The 13,314-nt window shown below is 39.1% G+C and overlaps 1 protein-coding gene across 1 annotated transcript in view; it reads left to right on the forward strand.

The window, feature by feature from the left end:
- The window catches only part of LOC126262890 (structural maintenance of chromosomes protein 3), a 169,407-nt gene that overhangs the window by 138,195 nt on the left and 17,898 nt on the right, over positions 1 to 13,314 (forward strand). Inside the window, exon 24 of the mRNA XM_049959780.1 lies at positions 8,796 to 8,978. Within this exon, the coding sequence (XP_049815737.1) occupies positions 8,796 to 8,978 (183 nt within the window). The remainder of the gene's footprint in view (positions 1 to 8,795; positions 8,979 to 13,314) is intronic.

The raw sequence follows: 13,314 nt of genomic DNA on the forward strand, positions 1-13,314 counted from the left end.
CTTTAAAATAATGTGTGTCTACCTTCGTTCATTAACACAGAGCAAGTCCTCCCTCTTAATGAAGAGCAGGAAAAACGTTTATGTTTTTTAACATTTGAAAATCAGAAATACATTATGGTAGGCACGGGTACTACGCTGGGCTACCGCTTCACATTTTGTCTATGCCTTTGAAGAAAACAAAAACATAAAAGCAAGAAATACTGAAGGTACATCATAAGTTGAAATGTTCAGTGCGGAGCTGCATGACAAGTAGTAGGGTACTGTAAAAAAGCCTCTTTGTTTACAGATGTTGTAAACTATTTTCTGGTTTGCCAGTCTAATCAAGTAAATTGCAAGATTAGATTAGATTCAGTTTTCGTTCCATGGATTGAAAGAATGAGATGATTCTCGTGGATGTGGAACATTTTAATACCCAGATCATTTATCAAGAGATTGTCAAAATAGGTGAATACAACACGGTAAACTGGAACAGCTGATATTTGCAGAATTAACACGTTGTCAGAATGAAACACGTATGCACTATTAATAAATTTATCATACGCAACATACCTAATCTTGACTGTTGTGACCAAGTGCTGTCAAAACTGAAATCTTAACAGATATTTTTACTGAAGCTGGCTTAACACTCTGTTAAGATATTCATATACAGGGTGTTACAAAAAGGTACTGCCAAACTTTCAGGAAACATTCCTCACACACAAATAAAGAAAAGACGTTATGTGGACATGTGTCTGGAAACGCTTAATTTCCATGTTAGAGCTCATTTTAGTTTGTTCTTCCACCTATGCTCAATGGAGCATGTTATTATGATTTCATACGGGATACTCTACCTGTGCTGCTAGAACATGTGCCTTTACAAGTACGACACAACATGTGGTTCATGCACGATGGAGCTCCTGCACATTTCAGTCGAAGTGTTCGTACGCTTCCCAACAACAGATTCGGTGACCGATGGATTGGTAGAGGCGGACCAATTCCATGGCCTCCACACTCTCCTGACCTCAACCCTCTTGACTTTCATTTATGGGGGCATTTGAAAGCTCTTGTCTACGCAACCCCGGTACCAAATGTAGAGACTTCATGCTCGTATTGTGGACGGCTGTGATACAATACGCCATTCTCTAGGGCTGCATTAGCCCACCAGGGATTCCATGCGACGGAGGGTGGATGCATGTACCCTCGCTAACGGAGGACATTTTGAACATTTCCTGTAACAAAGTGTTTGAAGTCACGCTGGTATGTTCTGTTGCTGTGTGTTTCCATTCCATGATTAATGTGATTTGAAGAGAAGTAATAAAATGAGCTCCAACATGGAAAGTAAGCATTTCCGGACACATGTCCACATAACATATTTTCTTTCTTTGTGTGTGAGGAATGTTTCCTGAAAGTTTGGCCGTACCTTTTTGTAACACCCAGTATGTAGTAGAAGGAGTTGCTTATCAAAAAGTCTTTCAAACTCTGTTTAAACTGTGCTTTATCTGGAACCAAGTTTTTAATGATTGCTGGCAATTTATTGAAAATGTGTGTTCCTGAATATTGGACCCCTTTTTGGATCAAGATAAGTGATTTTATGTCTTAATGTAGATTGTTCTTATCCTTAATGTTGATACTATGTATTGAGCTATTGGTTGGAAATACAGATGTATTACTTGCAACAAATTTCATTAAGGAATAAATATACCGAGAAGCAGTAGTTAGAATATAAAGTTCCTTGAACAGGTTTCTACATGATGTTCTTGAATTTACACTGCAAATGATTCTTACCACACGCTTCTGCACTCTAGAAACTTTTGCTCGGTTTGATGAGTTGCCCCAGAATATGATCCCATATACCATAATAGAATGAACGTAAGCAAAGTATGCAAGTTTTTTAATATTTATGTCTACTAAGTCTGACATCATTCTTACTGCAAATAAAGACTTGTTTGGGCACTTAAGCAGTTCTGTGGTATACCCTTCCCAACTAAATTTATTACCGAGTTGTAATCCCAGAAATTTAACACTGTCAACCTCTTCAATCTGCACGTCTTCATATGTTACACTCGCTGCTGGAAGGAAATCTCTTACAGGTTCTGAACTGCATATAGTGTGTCTTCTCAAAGTTTAATGACAGTGAATTAGCTTTAAACCTTTTATTAGTCAGTGAAAATTTGATTAGCAGCTATTTCTAAATCTGTGCTTGACTTGCTACTTATTGCAATGTTTGTATCGTCTGCAAACAAAACAAACTTAGCATCTGGCAATGTAACAGATGAGAGGTCATTAATGTACACAAGAAAAAGCAATAGACACAAGATGGAACCTTGGGGAACACCACGTGTAATTAATTCCCAGTCAGATGAAGACTGACTGCTTACTGCAAAGGTATTTCACAACGACACTTTTTGTTTCCTGTCAGATAGATAAGACTCAAACCATTTCATAGCATTGCCAGTGACACCATAATATTCTAATTTACTTAAGAGAATGCTGTGGTTCACATAGTCAAAGGCTTTTGATAGGTCACAGAAAATGCTAGTAGCCTTTAATGTATTATCTACTGAATTAGGCTTATTCTCACTGTAAGTGTAAATAGCTTTCTCTGTATCAGAACCCTTAAGAAATCCAAACTGTGACTTGGACAATATATTATTTGCAGCCAGATGCTTAAGGAGATGCTTGAACACAACCTTTTCAAATATTTTTGGGAAAGCCGGCAAAAGTGAAATTGGTTGATAGTGTGATGGTATCTCTTTATCCCCCTTCTTGTAAAGAGGCTTAACTTCAGCTTATTTTAGCCGTTCTGGAAATGTTCTGCTGATAAGAGATTGATTACACAAAGTTCTTAAGATAGAACTCAACTTGCATGAGCACTCTTTGATTAACTTCATTGATACGTTATCGTACCCATTGGAATACTTAGATTTTAAGGATTTTATTATGGATGCTACTTATGTGGAAAACATGAGTGTCATTTCCATTTTACTGAAGTTATTTTGATAGACTGGCCTCAGATACTCCATTGCACTGTTCACCGAACCTGATAACCCTAAGCTGACAGTAACAGAAATGAAGTACTTGTTTAAGAGGTTTGCAACACTGCATGCACTTGTTACCAAAGTCTCATTTATTTTTATAGCCATCTGTTCCTCTTCCTTTTTGGCCCCACCTGTCTCTATCTTCACTATATCCCATACAGTTTTTACTTTGTTGCCTGATGTAATTATCTTTCTCTCACAATAAAGCTACTTCGATTTCTGGATTACTTGCTTCAATATGTTGCTGTATTCTTTGTAATGCATTGCAATTCCAACATCAGAGCTGTTCCTAGATAGTAAATACAGTCTCCTTTTTGTCCCACATGATGTCTTTATTCCTTGTGTAATCCACGGCTCATTTTTTGACCTCTGTGTGGTTTGAGTCACCCTTAGGGGAAAACAATTTTGAAAAATGGAGGTAACTTTATTAATGAATTCTTTGTATTTTCCATTTGAGTCAGAAGTATTATAAACATCTATTGAGTTCATGTCTGTGAGCAATTTCCTGAATTTCTCAATTTTTTGCATTTTTCCATTTCTTACTTACTTGTTACCCTCCTGTACTCATATTTAATAGATTTTTTTATCGTGACAAGTTTCAACATTTAACACAAAATGCTGGATGTCATGATCAGATAGCCCATTTACTATTGGTTTTATGATATGACTTTTTTCCATAGATTTTTCTACAAAGATATTATCAATAGCAGTCTCAGAGCATTTACGTATCCTAGTAGCAAAGTTCACAGTAGGAACTAAACTGAATTACTGACTGAAGTTCACTGACAGAGCTTTTCAATAAATCCACATTAAAATCACCAGCAACCAATATTTCCTTGTTCTTTAGCATGAGAGGGGATACCAGAGCTTCCACATTTTTTATGAAGAGCTTAAAATTTCCTGAAGGTGATCTGTATATACCTATTATTATAAAGGACTTATAACTACTTCTACTACAGCTTCTGAATGCTGCTCTGAGCAAAATTTATTAATATCAATATTCTTGAAATCAGAACAGTTTCTGACAAATATGGCAACTCAATTCTCCGTATTTTCTCTACAGAAGTAAGAAGCTGACTTGAATCCTGTAACATTTAATATAGCTATACCAGTGGTCACATGATGTTCAGAGAGGCAGATAATATCAACTGGTTTGCTCAACTCTAATTCTTCAGCAGAAATAAGCAACTCATGAAGTTTACCCCTTAGTCCTGGGATATTCTGATGCAATAACGATAACTGATTTTGTGCACTGGCTGATTTACAACTGGATGAACCTAATTTTCCTGCCAATTTTTGAATATCTCTAGTTTCAATCAGAGGCTGCTTGCATGAATTGTGTACATTAGAATGTGCTTTCTGTCTACCTGTTTTATCAATGTGAAGGTCATTTTCAGCATGTCTCTGAACATCTTTTGTTTCTGCCCTCCCTACCCTAAAAAAGCTGCTGATCTGTCATATGTGACCCCTGGTACTTTACCACTTGTGACAGTGACCCCCTTAAGTTATTTGCTATTGCCCAGACTGTTTTCCCTTCCCTTTCCTGTTGAGGTGAAGGCCATGCCTAGTATAGTCCCACATGCTGCTAGAGTCAACAGGAACCACGCTGATATGAGACCCCATATCTGATGCAAGCAGCATTTCCACCTCTAAATTTACTCTCCTAACAGAAGAGTTTAATTGAGGCCGGTCATGGCACCTCAGAACAGACGCAAGCCCAACACTAGTATGTCTCGTTGCTGAAGCTATCTTTACCACGACTCTCTCAATTGAACAATTGGGGTTCCTATCTATGCTGTTGCCCGCCCCATCCACTATTACCACGGTGTCTTTGTTGTGTCCTGTCTACTCCTACAACTATTTGTGGCTCATCAGTTTCCAACTGTGAAAACAGATCAAACCTTTTTTCGACATTCAAAACCACACTGTCTGAGAACTTCGTACTTTTATTTCTTCTATAACCTGTTGTCACTTCCCACCTCTCTTTTCTCTTCTCCCCCCCCCTTAACCTTTCCAGATCTTGTTTCGCTTTATCTAGTTCTGCCTGAAGGGCAGCAATCTTCTCCTCCTGTTCCACTATCTTCCTATCTCTACAGCAAATCCTACACAACCAATGAGCCTTGTTTATTTCCCCTATTCCCACGCCTCTACAGTCACACACATGGAAGGAACTGCAACAACCCTCACACCACACCCCGAAACTTAACGATCCTACGGCAAGTCGTACACTTTTCACACATGGCAAACAAATTTTAGCTTTAGTCTAATTTAAAACAAGAATAACTTCATAGACTGCTCAGTTAATATATTGCATTGCTTAGAATGTTTAGGTCTAACGCTTGGGTACTAATTCAAAACTTCTGGAGAAACAAAAACGATATAACCTGTATTGTTTATGTGACGAAACAAAAAGTACACTGTATAAAATTTTCATTTATTTTGGAACTTTTCACTTTGGCTGCTTACTAGAGAATCAAATGGGTAGCATAATGTATAACAATGCAAACTTCACTTTATTTAAATAATTACGTAACTTACAGTATATCACAACGTAAACAAATCCTAGTCCAAAATTTGCGCCTATGAAATATTTTCCTTTTTCAGAAAATATGCAAAACAATTTTAACCCTTTAATTGATAGCTTACAGTGGGTATTGATTTACTTAATTATGATGCAATATTGCCTTAATTAATTGTTATTACTCAATTAGACACTTACCTTTACGAGAGCTGCAAATGTGCTACAAAGAAGTAACCAATCTGATATGAAAAGCACCTATTCAATATAACTTAAGAAGGAGCAGCTTTGGTTCTAATCTACAAGGTTCATTTGAGCTGACTTAAGCACAAATTGTAGTAAGCAGCATAGTGATTAATATAGTGAATAGATATTGTTAATATAATGTATATATTTAAGTTTCAATGATTTACTTCTGTTTTATTAAAGCATGCCTTGACTTGTAAAAAGATCTGACGATTCTCCTTTTCAATTGGCTGTACGGAACATGATGACTGAATGCATGACTGTATGTCTTGTTTGCATAGAAAAAAAAATTCTGTTTACTCTTAAGTACTCACTCCAAATGCCACAGCTGTATAACTTCGAACCTCTCACCCCACATACTGCAAGTGTGTATTCTCATTATTGTTCCTATGGTGTTAATTCTAGGAAAAAAGAGACATCCTTTATCTCATTGGAGTTCATAGTCTTCTAAGATCCCTCCAGTGTGACAATCTATCATGATCTTGGGAGCAAGATTTGATAATAGCATAGTTGCAGTCTTGTTTGTTTTGTAATATTTATCGGCTGTTGCTGTGCTCTTCGTTGTGTCCTATCTGTATCATAATTAAAGCTCGTGGGTAGAAAGCAAAAAGTAATTTAACAGTAAGTGTCAATAAATGGAAACATTTGAGCTACAAGAACAACATGCTGGCATTTGTGCTGGTGTGCTGGAGTACCTTTCCGCTGGTTATTCTTGATTGCTTGGTTCATTATAAATAAGGTACAAAAATGATAGTAATGTGGGCTGGTGACTGTTTAAACCTTTTTGAAATAGTTTGATGACTGAGAGAGATGGTAGAATGGCTGAGACACTGGATTAGTATTCAGAAGAACTGGGATTCAAATGCCAGTGCACCCGTTCTGGTTTAGATTTTCTCTGCTTCCTTTAAACTGTTGAAAGTGTGTACTGAGATTGCCTTTGAAGAAGGATACTGTCTATTTCCTTTCCCACTTTTCCTCTTCTGAGCTTGTAGACCATCTCTAATGATATTATTGTCAGTAGTGCATAAAACTCTAATTCTCCTTCCTTTTTGATCATACCCAGTTAGTCCAAAGAAAGAGTTGCCATTGCCCTTTCAAGTGACAAAACTGTTATCACTTCATTCATTGTATTTTCACTTTGTGAAATCACTGTGGGTTTTGTCTGTGGGATGTAAGTGTGGAAATAGGTTCCATCTGCAGTCACATAATGATCGCAAATGTCCTTCAGTTCAAAGTGCAAATTTAGTAAATAAGATATAGAACATTCTTCTTGTAGCATGTTTTCTCTGCAGTCAATAAACTAAGTAATTATTGTGTACTCAGCTTCTTCATCATAGTATCGTATACCTGTCATCTCAACAGTATTATGAATCCTAATGTAATTGGCCTCTTTGTAAATACCATTTTTTTACCTAATAAATTATTCGGAACAAATCTTAATTAGGCATCCAAATTGTGCCAAATTTTAAGTGCTTATACATCACCTTGTATTTTAAAAAGTAAAAGTACTTCATCATAGCATGATATCTGTCTTAATTCATTTCTACAAAATGTGTGCCACTGCTCAGTTAAGGTAATTGCTAATAAACAGCTTGAAAATTTAAATGTCAGTAAAAATCAAACAATGTAAACTCTGGATGGAATGCAACAACATTATGGAAAGGAAAGTTTGCTACTCACCGTATAGCGGAGTTACTGAATTGCATATAGGCACAACAAAAAGACTGTCACAAATAAGCTGTCGGCAAATAAGGCTTTTCTCAAAAATAGATGAGATACGCACGTGCAAACACAAGTGTGTGCGAGTTGCGTTTGTGTGTGTGCATGCACGCACGCGTGTGTTGCGTGGGGGTGTGGGGGGGGGGTCATGCGGGCATGCATGTGTGCGTGTGTTATCTATTTTCGTTGGCCCAAAGCTTAATTGTGACAATCTTTTTGTTGTGCCTATCTGCGAGTCAGCATCTCCGCTATATGGTGAGTAGCAACTTTCCTTTTTGTAATATTGTAAGTGTCAGTAAAACGTGTTAATAGCTATCCATTTAAAAAAAATTAACCATTTCATAGAAATGTAGTAAAATTATCAGTCTATCCTCATAAAAGATAAGTAATTAGAGAACGGGGGAAAATTATGTGGATTAATTATTGACTTGAGCATTAGGACACATGCACACACTTAAGATTACCTTTGAAGGTGAGATTCCATTTTAATAGAACTGAAATTGTTGGCTCTAGTTGTTTAATATGATTCTAAATTGAAGCTTTAAATTAATATTAACAGTGTCATGAGAAAGCAAAGGAAGGTTTACTTACCAACTGCCATGTAGAAATACATGGATAGAGCTGACTAGACCAAAAAGGTGTGTGTGGAGGGAATGAGATATATTGTTTCACTTAGAGATGGCTTGACAAGCTCCTGAGAACACTAATTAAAATCAGTAGGTTTTCAGAAGGTTAGGTAGGCATAATAATATTCATATGAATGTGTGATGTGTCATTGCTGTATACTTAGAGGATGACTATAAAAATACTACCAGAACACTTTCTGTAACTGTTGCCCAGAAATAAAGTGTATTTTAGCTTAAGTCTGCAAAACTACAATATGATTGTATAATTTTATGAATATCTATAAGCTGTTTAATTTTTTACTCCAGCAATCTTCCTTTCCTGTTTCTTCTCATTTTCTTAATCTGTTTTATCTACTGAGCTTATCTTTTGCCTGAACATATCTTTATCTTTACCTCCTCATTTGCAGGTTACAGTGTTTATTAATTTTGGTCTTAACTATGTATTGTTCTCATAACTCTTAACGGACAACTTTCTGTCAGTTCCATATTTACCAGACCTAAATTTTTATGTTTTACTTTACTCACAGTTTCTTTGAACCCACATGAATAATTTCATTTGTTGATAGGCAAAACATTTTCAAATCAGTTTAATTATTCATTCTATTTATATAACTTATTGTCTCTAAGTTCATTCATAGCTTTCTCATTTTGTTGTTTTCATGTTTTTAGGAAGGGGAATCAGACAAATTTACTGGAGTGGGCATCAGAGTGTCCTTCACAGGTCGTCATGCTGAAATGCGTGAAATGAATCAACTCTCCGGTGGACAGAAGTCACTAGTTGCCCTTGGCCTTATCTTTGCAATTCAGAAATGTGACCCTGCACCATTCTACTTGTTTGATGAAATTGATCAGGTGAGTCATAACAGTACTTGAAAATACTATTCCTTTGTTAGAGGGCTCAAATAGTTTAATGCAGATGGCAGCTCTAAGTAGACACATATGTAAGACCTTCAGTTGTTATTGGCACTTCATCTGCGAAACCCACTTTCAGTTTCAGAAACAGCTGAACTGCCAAAATGATCTGGTATAAAAGAGTACTGTAATACGAGAGCTATCCCGAAAGTAACAGACATTTTGAAATTAAAAAAATTAACAATATGTGGAAAAAAACCAGTTTTATTATATACGTTTTAGAGATATGTTCTTAAGCTATTTTTCTACGTGATCTCTATTCAAATTGAGGCACTTATCACACCGTGGCACAAGTTTTTCAATACTGTCTCTGTAGAAACCTGCCACCTGCAATTGTGACCATTGGTTTATGCCAGCATGCAATTTGGTATCAGTATCAAAGCATAGGGTAGCGAACCATGTCTCCATTACTGTGAAAAGTTGGTAGTCGCTCGGCATCAAATCTGGGCTGCATGGTGAATGATCAAACACCTCCCATCCAAAACCCCTTCAGGGTCTCTTGGGTACGATTGGCCATGAGTGAACGTGCGTTGTTGCGAAAAACAAAACTTTTGCAAACTTTTTTTTGTTTTGTATGTGCCTTAATTTCGACAGTGTTTGACAATACCTCTCTGTGTTAACTGTTATGCCACCTTTAAGGAAATCAACAAGACTCACTCCCTTAGAGACATCACCAGTTCGTCAGTCACAAGGCTATGCCTACCACTGCAGTCATCACCGCGAACATTGGTATGGCCATTTTTAAAATCAATGCACCATTACGTCATGCGCTTTCAACCATAATTCCTTTCCATGAACATCAAAAAGGTTGCGATAAATTTCAATTGGTTTGCAGGTTTTTGTCAGCAAAAACCTAATTGCAGAACACACCTCATAGTTGACATAATTTTCTAATGCAGGACACAGTTTAACACGTAATAGAAAGCAAAGTAGCAGAGACACAGACCACGTGCTACCACTGCTGGATGTGTTCTGAGTGAGACCTAGCAAAGGGAGTGTTCAAAACAAGATCAAATATGCTTTTTCACTGAGTGCCATTGGCCACATTCGGTTTCATATGTTATTACTCAAATGACAGCCTCTGAACTGAGCAGGTGCAAACTGCTCATCAGCTCTGACAAACTGCTTTGAGAACTATGCAATAGTAAAAACTTTTTGTGGGCTTTGGAGAAAGTCTGCAGAAACATAGCTCCTTTAATATCAACAGACAACAGTCATGTTCACTTTGTTTTGTGATTAATGAAACTAATATTCTGGCATTGTGGCTTCACTGCATGCAATAGCAGCATCTACGAACAGTTATCCATTAGGCCATTATTACGTATTGTAAACGATACTAGTGCAATAACACTGCCTAGAGGTATGCTCAAATCTACTTTTGCATCTAAGGATTTCTGTCCTTTAAGAATGACTTGCTATGATCTACAACTCTGACAAATCGATCTGGCAACACTGAAAACTCACAACACTGCACCTGTGGCTGGTGTTGACAACCTGCCCCCAACATAGTTCAGTTGGGCGTCGTGTGTGTCCCGTGTTAGACCTTTTGGCCGAAGTGCTTGTTCAGTGCGTTGTTTCTAAACTGAGAACAGGACAATGAATGAGCAAAGGATCAATTTGAAGTTTTGTTTTAAGCTTGACAAGACACCGAAAGAAATACATGCAATACTGGTATGCGTTTATGGGGATCAAGCACTGTCCATGAAGTGTGCGTACGAGTGGTTCGCACATTTTTGAGGAGGCCGGGGAAGTGGTTCTGACAATCCCTGTAGCAGACAACCGCCGACTGCCGTCAGTGACGAAAACATGGAAAAAGTGAGGAAATTAATCTCTAACGACTCTCGATTAACTGTGCACATGATAGCGGATGAACTGCAGGTGAACCATGAATGCATGCGACATATCCTTGCCCATGAGTTAGGGAAGAGGGAAACATATTGTCATCTTGTGCCACATCACTTGACTGATGAGCAGAAGCAGGCAAATTTAGAGGCTTCACAGGATTTTGTCAAAATGGTGGATGCGAAACCCAATTCCTTGAACCGTATTGTCACTGAGGATGAAACCTGGTGTCTCCGGTACAACCCTGAAATGTAACGGCAAAGCATGGTATGGCATTCTCCAACATTACCTCATTGGAAAAAGGTCAGAGCCAGAAAATCACACTTCAAAACGATGCTCATCACCTTTTTTGATATTCAAGGCATTATCCACAGGTAATTTCTACCCTGAGGGAACGACATTGAGCGCTACATGATACGTTGAAATTTTGACCCATTTCATGCAGTGCCTACGCACAGTACGACCCTAGTATGCACAACAAGGTTCCTGGTTTTTTGTTCACTACATCGCTTGCCCGCACACAGCCAATATCGTCAAACAGTTCCTGGCAAAAAAGGGCGTGGTGCAACTTGAACATCCACCATGCTCACCGGCTCACAATCCTCAGGACTTCTTCCTATTCCCTCGACTCAAACTCGCTTTGAAAGGAAAGGGATTTAACGATATTCCTGACATCAAACGAAATGTGATGTGGCTTTTGAACACCATCCCAAAGGAAAACTTTGTGCAAAGTTACCAGGACATATATCGCAGAACTTTATTGTCAGAGATTGTATTTTTGTATTTACTATAAACTTTTCAATATAATCAAAATATCCACGGGTGTGCTGCCGGTCTATAGTGTCCAAAGGGCACAATATTTCGGCGATCATACATGTCGCCATCATCAGGATAACTGACGGACTGAGCTCCTGTGAACGTGCCGGCACGGAGATCCGTACGTTATGGCTGCTCAGAGGGAACTGGGTTCGGTCGCGGCGGCGGACGATTTAAATACCTTCCGCCCGCAGCGCGCTCCCTCCGCCGTCCGCGCCACGGTCATGCAGTGGAACAGATTGCGACGGCGTCTGAGATGACGTTGGTGTGATGGCTCTGTCCGCCGTGGTCGTCACAACTATACGTTTGCTCGATTTACTCTTGATTAACCCAATCGCTGGTTCCCAAGCCTTGCTAAGATTATAGCCACAGTCACGGTTTATGAGGTTGTCATTGGTGCGAATTTCGATGGCCTCTCTAACAACGCTGTCCCAGTATCTCGACGTCTGTACCAGAATCCTCGTGCGGTCATACTCCATGGCGTGATTTTCCGACAAACAATGTTCAGCGACCGCTGACTTGCTCGGATACATCAGTCGAGTGTGCCTCTGGTGTTCACGGCATCGATCCTCGACGGAACGCATCGTCTGACCAATATACGACTCGCCACATTGACACGGAATCTGGTACACGCCGGCCTTCCTCAAACCGATGTAATCTTTGGCGCTCCCCACCAGTGCACGAGTTTTATTCGGAGGACAAAACACAGTTCCGACCCGGTGTTTCTTCAGAATGCGGGCGATGTTCCCCGAGAGTGGGCCTGTGTATGGAATAAATGCAGTGCCTGCCTCCTCCCTCGTGACTTCATCCATCTCAACAGGTTGCGCTGCAGTTGTTGGGCGGAGAGCACATTGAATCTGCCACAATCTGAGTACCCATTTTTTCGAAATACAGTTCTCAGATGTTCCAATTCCTGGGGTAGACTCTCTGCGTCGGAGATGGTGCGCGCCCTATGTACTAGAGTCTTAAGTACCCCATTCCTCTGTGACGGGTGGTGGCAGCTGTCTGCATGCAAATACAGATCAGTGTGCGTTGTCTTCCGATACACCCCATGACCTAGGGTGCCGTCAGCCCTTCTCTTGACCAAGACGTCAAGGAAAGGTAATTTACCCTCCGTTTCAGTCTCCAAAGTGAATTTGATGTTGGGGTGTATGGAATTTAGATGTGTAAGGAAGTCAAGGAGTTTATCCATACCATGTGGCCAGATGACGAACGTGTCGTCCACGTAACGGAAAAAGCAAGTAGGTTTACATACGGATGACGACAGGGCTTCCTCCTTGAAGTTCTCCATGTACAAATTCGCTACCACCGGTGAGAGTGGGCTACCCATGGCGACTCCCTCCGTTTGTTCGTAATATTCTCCATTAAAAAGAAAATACGTGGAAGTCAAGACATGCCTAAAAAGTTCAGTGGTCTTCTCGTCAAACTTCTGACTAATCAATTCTAGTGACTCTCGCAGGGGCACCCTTGTAAACAAGGAAACGACGTCAAAACTCACCATGATATCTGACTCATCCAACCTGAAGCTATCAAGGCGTTTAACAAAATCCACGGAATTATGGATGTGATGAGGGCATTTACCCACATAAGGACTTAATATTCCCGTCAGGTATTTGGC

This window comes from Schistocerca nitens, chromosome 1 (assembly GCF_023898315.1).
Source record: "Schistocerca nitens isolate TAMUIC-IGC-003100 chromosome 1, iqSchNite1.1, whole genome shotgun sequence".
In the NCBI taxonomy this organism is placed as follows: Eukaryota; Metazoa; Arthropoda; class Insecta; order Orthoptera; family Acrididae; genus Schistocerca; species Schistocerca nitens.